The sequence below is a fragment of the Mus pahari genome, chromosome 3 (genome assembly GCF_900095145.1).
Source record: "Mus pahari chromosome 3, PAHARI_EIJ_v1.1, whole genome shotgun sequence".
NCBI classification, from domain to species: domain Eukaryota; kingdom Metazoa; phylum Chordata; class Mammalia; order Rodentia; family Muridae; genus Mus; species Mus pahari.
Genome location: NC_034592.1, coordinates 94,457,399 through 94,470,940, shown reverse-complemented (window position 1 = coordinate 94,470,940; position 13,542 = coordinate 94,457,399). Strand labels below are relative to the sequence as shown.

General features: G+C 41.3%; 1 protein-coding gene across 1 annotated transcript in view; it reads right to left on the bottom strand.

Annotated features, from left to right (window-relative positions):
• Positions 1-8,060: 8,060 nt before the first annotated feature.
• Positions 8,061-13,542, bottom strand: part of Slc5a12 (solute carrier family 5 member 12) — a 48,456-nt gene continuing 42,974 nt past the window's right edge. Inside the window, exons 14-15 of the mRNA XM_021193929.2 lie at positions 12,380-12,507; positions 8,061-10,674 (exon numbers count right to left, since the gene is read on the bottom strand). Of these exons, the coding sequence (XP_021049588.1) occupies positions 10,522-10,674; positions 12,380-12,507 (281 nt within the window). The 3' untranslated portion in view covers positions 8,061-10,521. The remainder of the gene's footprint in view (positions 10,675-12,379; positions 12,508-13,542) is intronic.

The following is a 13,542-nucleotide window of genomic DNA, read 5'->3' as shown; positions in this document are numbered from 1 at the left end:
AGGTCCCTTGGTCTTGCAAACTTTATATGACCCAGCACAAGGGAAGGCCTGGGCCAAGAAGTAGGAGTGGGTGGGTAGGGGAGCAGGGGCGGGGGGGGGGGGTATAGGGAACTTTCGGGATAGCATTTGTAATGTAAATAAAGAAAATAATAATAATAAAAGGAAAAAATTTTTTTAAAAAAAGTTTAAAAAAGTTAAAAGCATGCATATAAGTTGGTTGAAAGTCTCTTTTATTCAGGACTAATGACTGCTGTCACCTAGATCTACCTTCAGGGAATAGTAGCATAGTGGATTCCTAACTCCACTTACTGCTTTATAACAGGTGAGCTGACAGCTCTCCCTGATAAAGTCGCTCCCACATTTCTTGACTCTAAGTGGCAAGCCTTGGCTGTAGTGGACTCTCTTTCCCAAAGAAGGCAAGGTACAACTTCAGAGCCTAGAGCAGTACTGACTTATTCAATCCAATTTTCCAACTTGAATCTGAATGTAAAAAACAAAATCTTTACTCACTTTGTTTTGAAAAAGCAAAACCCCTAAATTACTAATTAGAAATGAAAACATGAGAGCTACATTTGGAGCACTTCTCAGAAACACAATTGTGTAAGAGTGTTTGGGGGGAGGTCTATGCCCCCATTGTTCCCAAATATGTGCAGGGTGTTTCTAGACCTGCTCTGGCCCAGGGTGTTTCTAGACCTGCTCTGGCCCAGGGAGCTTCTAGACCTTCTCTGGCCCAGGGAGCTTCTAGACCTGCTCTGGCCCACTTTAGCTTCCAAATAATTGACATGGAGACCTACGAGATTTATTAGCAAGCTAGCAGCACTAAGATGGGCAGATTCTGACCTATTCTAACCCTCTAAGGCCGCCTATTTCTGAGCCATGTAATCCTTTACCTGTATCTGCATTTTGCCCTGGCTTGGTCTGGTCCAAGTGTATCCTCTTGGATGTTCTCTCCTGGAGATCTTGTGGCAAATCCTCCTGGACCCTCCACATAGTCTCTGCACATGTTCCTTTCTTCTCCTACTTCTCTATCCCTCTCTGGTCCCGTTGGGACCCCCCTAACTTGAATCAAATGTTCACCTCTGCCATTGGCTGATCAGGTTTTTTTTTAACCAATCAGAGAGGATGGAAAACAATTTTTATGTAATATTGAGACTGGAGGTGCTTGACCATACACCAACATCTGGACTCTAACCACATCTCTGGACACAGAAATTAACATCTGAATCTACAGTGTATGATTCCAACCCCCAACACAATTGAGATATGAGTACCCAGACATACAGGATACTAAGTATTACAATATCAATTCTTTCTCATACGAATAGACACGACTTTTCTTGGTGACTTCATCTAAATAGAAAGCAAGAGAATTGAATGACCAGAACAAAAAATAATCCAATTGCAAAATATGAGTGGCAGCTATGCTTTGGAGATAGTAGGGGCAACTTAGGAACACTGACCTATATATAAAAACAAGTCTCCTTCGCAGGTGCCTCTTTAGCTTTAGCTTCACTGGAGAACACAGCTTGCTTTTTTCTTTTTTCTTTTTCTTTTTTTCTTTTATTTTTTGGGGGTGGGGGTGGGGTTTCGAGACAGGGTTTCTCTGTGCAGTCCTGGATATCCTGGAACTCACTCTATCAACATGGATAGCCTTGAACTTAGAAATCCACCTGCCTCTGCCTCTCAAGTGCTGGGATTATAGGCATGTGCCACCACTGCCCCTCAGCTTGCTTTTTTCTAACCAGAGTGCAAAGACGTTCAGTTCATCTTTGAGCACAAAAATAAATGGGACTTATTTTCATCTTGTGTATTTGTGTTTGTGTATGTGCTCCTTAAAGCTAAACACTACATACTCTATCGGAAACATTGTATATACTATGGTGAAGCTTATTGTATCATGTTTACTTATTAGCTGACAGGTCCATCTTAGCCTCTAAAGTTTACAGAAAGGTTTTCAGAGTAGTAGACCATATTTCACCCAATCATGGTGCAAAGGTCGTTTCAATTTTTTTTTATCTGAATTCATTTTTAAAAGAAATAATTGGAATAACCTTAATCATACATCATTTTCTAAGGATGTTCTTTAAAATTAAATAGCTATATAAAAAATATATCCAAAATTTTCCCAGAATTCATGAATACAAAACTCTGTTGAATTTTACTAAAACAAAAATATCACATGAAATTTCCAATTGATAAACAGAAGTATTGTTGAACATTTTCTTCTGCAAGGGTGTTTTTGTTGGTGGTGTTTGGTTGGTTGGTTTTGGTTTGGCTTGGTTTTACTAATTTGCCAAGAAAAAAAAACTCCCCTACCCCTCTCTTCCTACTCCCTCTCCTCTCCTCTCCTCTCCTCTCCTCTCCTCTCTTCCCCTCCCTTCCCCTCCCCTCTTCTCTTCTCTTCTTTTCTCTTTCTGTGTGCCCCTTTCTCTCTCTCCCTCCCCTCCCCTACTCTTTCCCCTGGGCTACTGCCTAATCCAGTCAAGGACCCACCTGGCTCTCTCTACTGAGTTAGCCCCATTCCAGGTGTGGGGCATTCGGTCAGGGTTTGGGGGAAACCTTTGATATTGAGATGTCTTATCCCAGGTTATTACCCCTCAGAAATCCTTCCTTAGATCTCAGACTATCAATACAACAGTGCTGGGATTTCTGGCAAAGGCTGGGCATGGGTACTTACAGAGTCCAAAAAAAATGCTATTTCCAGTGGAAGATAGAGTGTCAGAAGTTTTCCCTATGTGGCCTGGCAAGACTGAGAGCATCAGGCTGGGGACTCAGTGTAGGAGGCTATGGCCCCTCCCCTGGGCTACCTGAAGCAGCACCTTAAAGATAGCACCTGTCGGCTATGGAGCTTGTGGTAAACAACTCCATATTTGTGGGTGATTTGTTCCTGCTCTTCTGGTTGGCTGAGGCCATGCGCCTGGTGAGGTGACATGGCCTGCCATGATTGGAGTGGATAGGAGAGTATAAAAGTATAAAGGAGATGAAGAAAGAAGGTTGCTGAATAAACTGCTGAGAGAAGAACTGGTGGTTGCGTCCTCCTTGCTGGTCAAGAGAGCAGATGCGACAAGTGGTGGCCCCTACAGGGAACCTGACTCCCCCACCAAAGAGTTCAGAACTTTCAGCAGTCAGTGTTTACCTACAGGGTAAGTTGCGGTGAGTAGGACTTACAACCAACCCCAGGAGTTGAAGCATAGCAGCTAGAGTAAGGTCACCAGGAAGCAGGCGCTAAGCAAAAGTAAAGGATCCCGGAGCAGGGACGAATTTTGAAGGATCCAGAAAGCTCCTGGAACAGGGACGAAGTTAAGTGAGGTTAGGAGAAAGCTTTCGGTACAGAGACAAAGTTGCAATTTGGAATTTAATTAAATATTAAGCGAAAGTGAAACCATGGGAGCGTCTTCATCGTACCCGATTTCTTAGCTCTACAGGAGCTCCTTAGGGCAAAAGGTTTAAAAATACAGTGGAAGATTATAGAAAAATTTCTTGATGAGTGTGATGTGGTCGCGCCCTGGTTCACTGTTTCAGGCAATCTCACAGTAGCAAGCTGAGAGATATTAGGCAGAGACTTAGATTTTGCCTGGGACCAGGGGGTCTTGAAAGGAGGCATGAGGGCAGTGTGGAAAATGGTGAGGAGCTGCTTAGAGGATGAACGCTGTTGCAAAGCGCTAGAAGCCAGCCAACAAGTTTTGGAACTGTTAAAAGAGGAGAGGTCTTTAAAATCTGAAAAGAGCAAGACTTCCTCGAGAAGCTCAGAAAGTGAAACAGAAGAAGAATTAGAGCGGTTAGCTAAGAAGGTAGAAAGAACCAAACTTTACCCTGATCTAAGTTGAAAAAGGAATATTCCAAAGAAAAGGGAGGCAAGGTTAAGCAGGGTGGGACAGTGTCATCTGGCGGACAGAGATTATAATAAGAGAGCAGAGGCAGAAGAAGGGGGTGGCGCTCCCGCGCCTCCTCCATATGCCTCTGCAGCCACCACCTATGGGCGGACCTTCTGCCCAGAAGTTTGGAAAGAATTTAGATCTTCATTGGGGTATCCCATTTTTACTGATCAAGCAGGGCAAAGGTACCACGATTAGATTTTAAGATCATAAGAAACTTGGCTGAATCCGTACATGCTTACAGCTGAACTACTTCTTATACTGTGGCTCAAGTGGAATCCCTAAACAGACATTGCATGACACCCTCTGATTGGGCAGACCTAGTGAAGGCTTGTGTTTCCCCCGGACAATACCTGGATTGGAGAGCTTATCTCATTGAGTTTGCTAATTAGCAGGCAGCAGCTAATGCTGCTGCCAGGAATCCAGCATGGGATAGGGACATGTTGCTCAGTCAGGGCCGATTTGCACAGCAACAGACAGGATACCCGGTTCAAGTTTTTGAGCAGGTAAATCAGATCGCCATATGGGCATGGAAATCTCTACCCAATGGGGGGAAGTTAGTGGCAACTTAACCAAAATCATGCAGGGACCCACTGAACCATTTTCAGACTTTGTAGCTAGAATGGTTGAGGCTGCAAGGAGGATTTTCGGTGATCCTGATACAACCATGCCCTTGATAAGGCAGTTGGTGTATGAACAATGCACTAAGGAGTGCAGGGCTGCTATCACAACTTTTAAAAGTAAGGGCCTTGAGGCATGGATGAAGGTGTGTAGAGAGCGTGGTGGGTCGCTGACTAATGCTGGTCTTGCAGCAGCTGTTATGCAACTACAGAAGAGAAGGAAGGAAGTGCCTCCTGGAGATTGCTTCAGATGTGACAAGCATGGTCACCTAAAGAGAAATTGTCCTGAAAGGGGAAGTGGGACCGGAGGGAGCAGGGCTCACCCTCCTGGGCTGTGTCCAAAATGTAAAAAAGAGAATCATTGGGTCAATGAGTGTAGATCTGTAAAAGACATTCATGGCCAACCTTTTGCTTCTGGGTATGGCAGCCAAAAAATGGGCAGCGGGGACCCCACCCTCAGGGCCCACAAATATATGGGGCAGTGGACAACTCCCAGGGGGAGGAAGAGACATGGCCAACACTGAGGCACCCCCGGAACCGTGGAGAGCCACTGAGGGCTCAGCAGGATTGGACCTCCGCTCTACCACCAGACTTGTATTAACTCCCCAGATGGGGATCCAAACTATTGAAACTGATTTTAAAGGCCCTTTACAAAAAGACACACTGGGACTGTTATTTGGTTGCTCTCCATCAGCTCTACGTGGGCTTGTTGTCCATCCAGGAGTTATTGATTCAGATTATCAAGGGATCGTGAAAGTCATGGTTTCATCACCCAGAGGCATCATGTCCATTTCTCCTGGAGACCAAGTGGCTCAAATTGTTCTTCTGCCTAGCCTTCATGGTTGTTTTTTTTTTTTTCTGCTGGCAAGCAAAGAGGTAGGGGAGGGTTTGGTACATCAGGAGTAGACCTGACCTGCCTATCCCTTCAGATGGTCCAGCATCCAGTCTTTGAGTTGAAAGTAGATGGAAAGGCCATTTTGGGGCTCCTGGACACCAGAGCAGATCGCAGAATTATAGCGCAGAAGGACTAGCCATCAGGATGGCCGGTACAAAGTTCCAATCAAACTCTGCGGGGATTGGGATATGCAAAGACCCCAGACATGAGTGGGCAGAACTTAAGATGGAAATATAGTGAGGGTCATTCTGGAGAGATTCAGCCTTACGTGTTAGAGCTCCCCATTTCTCTGTGGGGCAGAGATTTGTTAAAAGATTTGGGATTGAGACTTACTAATGAGTACTCATCGGCCTCTCAACACTTAATGCAAGATAAGGGCTGGCATCCTTCTTATGGGTTGGGAAAATACCTTCAAGGAAGAAGATCCCCTGTTCTAGCAAAAAAGAAAAATAATACTGAAGGCCTGGGTTTTTCCTAGGGGCCACTGGGGAGGGTATACCCATAATTTGGAGTAAGAGGGATCCGGTGTGGGTTCTCCAGTGGCCATTATCCTTAGAAAAATTGCAAGCAGCAAAAGATTTGGTGAGAGAACAACTTGAATTAGGACATATTCGTCCCTCTGTTTCCCCTTGGAATACACCAATTTTTGTGATTAAAAAGAGATCAGGCAGGTGAAGATTGTTGCATGATCTTCGAGCTATTAATGCACAGATGCAAGTTATGGGATCCATACAGAAAGGGTTGCCTTTACTTTCTGCCCTGCCCCAGGATTGGCCATTAATAGTGATAGATATTAAAGATTGCTTTTTCTCTAGTCCCCTTTGTGCTCAGGATAGTGTTTTGCTTTTACTCTTCCATCATGTAATCATGAGGAACCAGATAAGAGGTATGAGTGGGTTGTGCTACCCCAAGGCATGGCCAATAGCCTTACCATGTGCCAGTTGTATGTAAGTCAGGCTATAGAACCAATTAGACAAAGGTTTCCCAAATTACGTTGTGCACATTATATGGCTGCCAAAACAGAAGAATATCTTCATTCTGCCTATCAAGCCTTGGTTGATGCATTGCAAAAGAGGAAATTGTATATAGCCCCTGAGAAGGTTCAGCAAGATCAAGTGGGTTCCTATTTAGGTACTAGGATTTCTCCTACTGGAGTGCAACCTCAAAAGGTTCAATTAAGATTAGACTCTTTGCATACTCTTAATGATTTTCAAAAATTGCTAGGATATATCAATTGGATTAGACCTCATTTAAAAGTACCAAATGGTGTGTTAAAACCATTGTTTAAAGTTCTGGAAGGAGATTCAAATCGAATTCAGTGCAAAGTTTGACCCCTAAAGCTAGACAGGCTTTGTCTGTAGTGGAACAAGAATTAAGTAGTGCACAACTGCTTAGGTGCAAGGAAGGAGAACCTATTAGTTTATTAATTTTACAGACAGAAATGCAACCTACAGGATTGCTTTGGCAAGAGGGACTGTTGCTTTGGATCCATCCTAAGATATCCATGGGCAAAACTGTGGAACATTATCCTACTGCAATTGCAAATTTGGCTTTGATTGGAATTCAGCAATGTCTACAATATTTTGGATGCCAACCTGAATTTTTAATTATTCCTTGCAATGGTTATCAGCAAAAGGTCTTGGTTGCCATCTTGGATGAATGGGCTGTTTTAATTTGTAGCTTTAAAGGTGTTGTAGATAACCATTATCCTAAACATCCATTAGTCACCCTTTTTAAGGCACATGTAGTAGTGTTTCCCAAAATAATACAAGAAAAGCCCATTACAGGAGCAGTAAATGTGTTTATAGATGGATCCAAAACTGGATGTGGAGGCTACGGCCCCTCCCCTGGGCTACCCGAAGCCGCACCTTAAAGATGGCACCTGTCGGCTATGGAGCTTGTGGTAAACAAGTCCATATTTGGCGGTGATTTGTTGCTGCTCTTCTGGTTGGCTGAGGCTGCGCACCTGGTGAGGTGATGTGGCCTGCTGTGATTGGAGTGGATAGGAGAGTATAGAAGGGCTTGTAGCCTGGGGCTCAGGGGAGATGAAGAAAGAAGGTTGCTGAATAAACTGCTGAGAGAAGAACTGGTGGTTGCATCTTCCTTGCTGGTCAAGAGAGCAGACTTGACAACTCAGCTTCTCACAGGTTTTGTCACCATCCTCTAGGTTATTTCTCTGCTGCCAGTGAAATAAGCCAATGCAAACCAGACCAGATTATATTAAAGGCAGGTTTATTGGGAAGCTACTCTCAGGTAGGCTAGTTCACTGGCCCCAAGGATTAAGTCACCATGGGAAAGGGAGATAGGAGTGAGGGAGGAAAGAAGGGAGGGAAGGAGGGCACCTGAGCAGAGAGAGAAGAAAAGAGAGGAGAGACAAAAATGACTGGATTATATAGGGGAGAGCCTCTAGGGGGATGGCAGCCCAGCCCGTGGGCTGGAAAGTTCAGAGTTAGGGGCAGGGTATGCCAGGTAGGGACTGAGGGATATTCAAAGAACCTTGAGGCTAGATCTGCTTTGGTGTGTAAAATATACACTTCATTCAGTCCCTTGTCCCTGGGTCAGAAACCAAACAGTTATATTTTTATATATATAAATAAGTGTAAATCTATTTTGAAGACTTCTGATACATAAAACCCCAAAAATAATGTATTGGGAAAGTATACCTTTGAGTGTTTGTCATTTACATGTTTGCAAATCTTTACTGACTTCCTCGGGAGTTTGAAACTGTAGCATTTAATCTTTCCAAGAACTATAAATAGAAATAATCCAGCAGTGAATTTTCTATCAATCGAAAGCTATAATTGATTTTGAAGTACGTGGAATCTGTAAATATACAAAAGGGCACTAAACAAATTCTGATTTTTTTCTAAAATATTCTGAAAACAAATCTGAACTTAACCACAACAGAGCATGCTGTTTCCAGTCGTGAACGTATGGGTATGATAAGATCCATCCTATTTTGGGAAATGTAGGACCTTTTAATGATGTTTTATGGATACTCTAACATAAAATCCAGTGTGTGGAAATTCGGGACATTGTTTTTGTCTTGCAACTATATTTATCTCATCAGTTCTCTCTTTTTTTTCACAGCACCCTAGTAAACCATGTTTTAAGTCAATACCATCAAAGAGAAATGGTGAAAAAATTTCAGTCAAAATGAACACCATTTTTTCATACACTACACAATAGCAATTGGCCAGTCACTGGGTTAAGTTCTCACAATAATTCCATTAAATAAAAATAGTGTTTATAAAAAAAATAGTGTTTATTCCTTTTAATTGGAAAATAAACTAATACTTTTGAAAGTCTTTCCTTTAAGCAACCAGATAATTTGTGTCAGAACTCAAGTTTGAGTCTAAGCCATTTGATTCAGACACCTTCTGTCAACCAAGAAACTATACTTTTTTGGTCTAAATAATGACAAATGTCAATCATCTAAATGAGTTTAGTGAAATAGACATTCTTATCCTCACCAGAGTCTGCAATTTTGCACAAAAGGCACAAAGGCTAGTTTCCACGTCTAGAAACTCACCATTCACACAAAAATGTATTGAGAATTCTCTGGACACTCTATGGCAAACAGACCCATATTTAATCCATTTACACTAAACGTGGCCCTGTAACACCATTCTGAGCTGCCATTTTGAGAGTAAGGAATGGAAGAGAAGATGTTGGTACTTGCTGAGCCTATTGACTGTATACTTTGTAGTTTTCTTCCACTTCACCACATGATTAGTACAGTTCCCAGACCTGTATAATATGTTTCTTTTTTCAAATTTCCTTCTGCTTCCACATGAAGGCATATTTGTTCAGTTTGGATTAGTTCTGCTCCAGAACTTTGAAGTTATTTTCCAGACTAATACTAATATAGTGCATGCATCTGAGGGTGTGACTTAAGCTTGCACATGTGATCTGGATGAGTTCTTTGGATAATTTGTAAGACTCTATGGCAAATGATCTCTGCTGTAAATGGTATATTCTTTCAGGGTTCATTTAAAATATACTGTCTGACCTCACAGCTTTCAATAAAGCATGACTTCCCGATTTCCCCTTTATTAAACTTTGTACATTAGATTCTTAACTTCTGGATAAGCATAGACTTTTTTCCACTTAAAACTTTTAATTATTTATTATGTGTATGTATATGCATCTATGTGCAAGTATGTGCACATGAATGTGAATGTCAATGAAGGTCACAAAAAAGTATCAGATTACCTTGAGAGCTACAATTATGGGCAGTTATAAGCTATTCAACTCAGGTGCTAGGAATTGAACACAGGTCCTTGGAATGAGTCGCAAGTTCTCCTAACTGCTGAGCCATCTTTCTAGCTCCAATTTATCATTTTTAAATGACAAAAATTAAGAAACACTGCTTCAACAATACAAAGTGAATAGTATATTTATATATGATGGCTCCCACTGTGAAGACTGATTTTTCTTCCCTTGTACTTAAGTACAATTGCTCTTAAAGTGTGGTCATAATAGCTCAGCAGAAATGACTAATGGAATGTACAACAGAGGCAGTGTGAGGATACTCAGAGAAGTAAAGTGTTCTAGCTGTGGCCACAAGGTGGTCACAGTTCGGTCTACGTGTCTATATACATGTGAGATGTGAGGTTGGAGATGATGTCATTCCTATTTTATCAGCCTTGTCAGAGCAGCATTGAATATGCAGATTCCCATTTATGTTTGTCCTCTAATTTACCATGAAATTCTGATGGTTAAAACTTTAAAAGGTAGACAAGGGTAAGTGGTCAGGCAGATATTTTGTAAGAGCAAGGACCTGTGCTTAATTCTCAGCACCAAAACAAAAGCCTACAAATAAGTAGACAATAAACCCAGAGTTCTAATCAACAAGAACCAAAGAAACTTTAACTCCTTTCATCACGATCAAACTCAGTCCTGTTGAGTCATGAGGCATTAAGCACTTCAGGGCTTAGCTGATTTTTCTCACCTGAATTTTCATCTTCCCAAAGAACATTCTGAATCATATCACTTCTATAAATAAGTATAAATAGGTATTGGACATCCCTCTTTTATGACAAGAATCTGTACATAAGGCTACAACAAGAAGTGATATGAAGTACATGCATGCATGTGTGTAAAGATATGATCTGTCACATGTATTGTCCTAGAAATAAGTGGTCTTCTCTGGCACACTGTTGCTGTAGCTTTTGTCTTTGGGGTTGTAGCCTGGAATCTGAGCCAAGGTGTCTTGCTTGAGTCCATTCTGTAGGCCAGATTCAACACCTTCTTTCCAGGCACTGCCACTGTCAAGGTAATCCTGAGGAATGAGAAAAGAAAATTATTAAAAGCCAGTCTTGACATGTTTAAAACCAACTTAAGGGACAGTGTGAAACTAATGCTCTTTTATGAAGGATGGCCAAGATAGGTTTGTACTCATTTCTACTTTCCCAAACATCTTCACAATTCTTTCATAATCCCAATATTGGAGCTCATACAAAAGCACACCCTGCCTCCTCCTGAAAAAGAATCATTATTGCCTAGCCCTTCTGCTGTTCCTCAGCTTGCTCTCCATTGTCAGTCAGTGCAATTTACTTAGAGCTCAAGCTTAGCATCATGGTTTCTGACTGGTGAGAAGGTAAGTCTTATGGGTCTCTAGTTTGTCGAACAGAAATGTACTTCTTGGGTAAAAGGGCCTAAGGAAGTTAGGCATATTTGATGTTTCTTTGACTGTAACTTTCCACTATTTACACTTGGTATGGTTTGAATGTGAAGTGCTGCTCTCAGTTTCACATCAGCTGAGATGCTGTTGGGGAGATTATGACTCTCTGAGAATGGAGCCCATCTAGATCACTGAGGGCTTTTTCTTAGGACTATATCTTGCTCTGACCTCTATAAGTATTCACTTCCTTCGGTTTCATCCTCACCAGGATTTCAAAAGTGTTCTCCTCATGCTCGCACTAATCTGCTAATCTGTCCAAGTGCATGGGATTAAGCAGTCATGGATGAAACATTTGAAACTGTAAGCCAAAACCAAACCTAAACACAACAAACAACAATAAAAACTCACAACTCGTCCTTCAAGACTTTCTGTCAGGAATTTTGGTAAGAGATAATAGACAAAATAACTAATGTAATATGATTGAGAATTAGAAAATTGTGTCTGTCATTCTGTATAATCATCTTCTTTAGCTCTCAAATAGCAAAAGCTAAACAAAGGGAAAATAAGACTTGAAACCAGGATTAGACCCTCAGCTGTCTAACTTGTTTGACTGGGTCTTGTATTTTGTTCTGTTTCTAAAACTTTCTTTGATATTTTTTTCCCCTGAAACTCACCTCTCAGGGGCAAAAGACACTTTGGGAACTGATCACTTACAATATCAACAATCCAACCATGAGGCACACTTGCCCATCAACCCACATACTTCAAGACTATCAGCTGTGTGGCTCAAAGGTCAAAAGCTTGATCCTTTCAAGCTCTGTCTGACATTTACTGTTTTCCATTCCAATAGCCCTTTCACTAGCAGATGTTGCAAAGGGGCAGAAGGGCACTCCCCAGGGGTGACAATCCTTCTTATTTAAGATTATCACCTAACACCATTGGAAAATACAGATATTTACATTACAATTCGTAGCAATAGCAAAAATAGAGTTATGATGTATGAAAAGAATTTTATGGTAGGGGTGTCACCACAAGAGGAATAATATTAAAGGGTCTCAACATTAGAAAGGTTAAGAAGATTAAACTCAAGTAAGGTTGAGAACTTAATAAGTCATCAGCTGTTTATTGTTTGCTTGTTTGTTGTTGATTTTTAATCTCTCTTTTTAAATTTATCCTTCACTCATAAATTACATCCTAGAGGTAGATTCTGCTCCTTCCACTCTTTCCTTTTCCCCACACATACTCCTCTGCTCTCTCCCAGACCAACTTCTCTGGTAGGGGATGTGGGTAGGGGTAGGGTGAGGGGAGGAGGGACCACTGGGGAAGTCAACGCCTGTTTTAAGAAGCTCATTCATCTGCTCACCTGCTCTGTTTCCCGGTCATGCTGAACTCCACACCAGCATAGAGTTTTGTATTTCTTAGACCAAAAGCAAAATAAATTGCAAACTGGTCTTATTAAAAGTGGGTCAATGTCTTTGCCTCTTTGCTTGCCTATTTTAAAAAAAGGAGATGGGTTAAATGGCTTCAGTGCTCCAGGTCTCCCATTTCAATACAGGCAGTATTGACTTGAAAGCTGAGTTACTTTTGACCAGCTTGAAAACAAGCTTGAGAGGTGAATCCATAGAACTGGGAAGACTGCAGAAAGAGGTGAGAGCTAGCAGTTATAAATTTACAAACTGTCAGGTCGAGAAAGTTCAGGACTATAAAGTTAGATTGTGGCAACATACTTATTTGGAATATGTTCCTCTACTAGTAAATTTTGCAGGCCAAATGAAGAAATAAGAGGAAGTATATTTCTTAAATTTTATCTAAATCATATATTTCCAGGATCATCTAGGTCAGTCTTTGTAAAATTAGAAAGATCATTATCACTGTTTCTTTTTCTTCCATTACAACATCAACATCTTAGCGAGTCCTCCATGATTCTACCAGCCAATCTTGACTCCCCTCACACTTTATTTCTGACCCTCAACAAAGTATACCTGATTAGTGTCCTGGCCCTTTAAGTCCTACTATGGACCAAGTCAGAATGACATTTACACTAAGTTGTAAAGGCTGTTGAGGTCATCCTCCTAGAATCTTTATAAATTTTCCGGCCAGAAAGGCTAGTGTAAATACCACATCCTACAAAGTGCTGGTGAGTACAAGTGCCAGTCCATCTAAAGTTTCCTGAATGAAGCAGTGTAACAAGAGTTAAACACTTTGATCAGATTTCTTCTATGGCCCGTTGTTATGTCTAAGTACCATTTTGTGCCTGTCCAATATTTTGAGGTTCAAATAATATGTCCCACAGTATTACATTATTCGGTCAAAAGATGTTTTTAAAATAGAGTTCTAATTAAATTGGTATTTGTCAGTCAGTGCTTTCTACAGACTAGGCACATTTCAAGCATGTATTGTTAGCATGGAACTTTATAGTGATTAGCAAATAATGCATCAAGGAAGTATCCATTTGTGACCTTAAAGATGGTAGGATTATTTTTCTTAATGAGGTGAGTGAGTGAGTGAAAGAACAAGAGAGAGAGA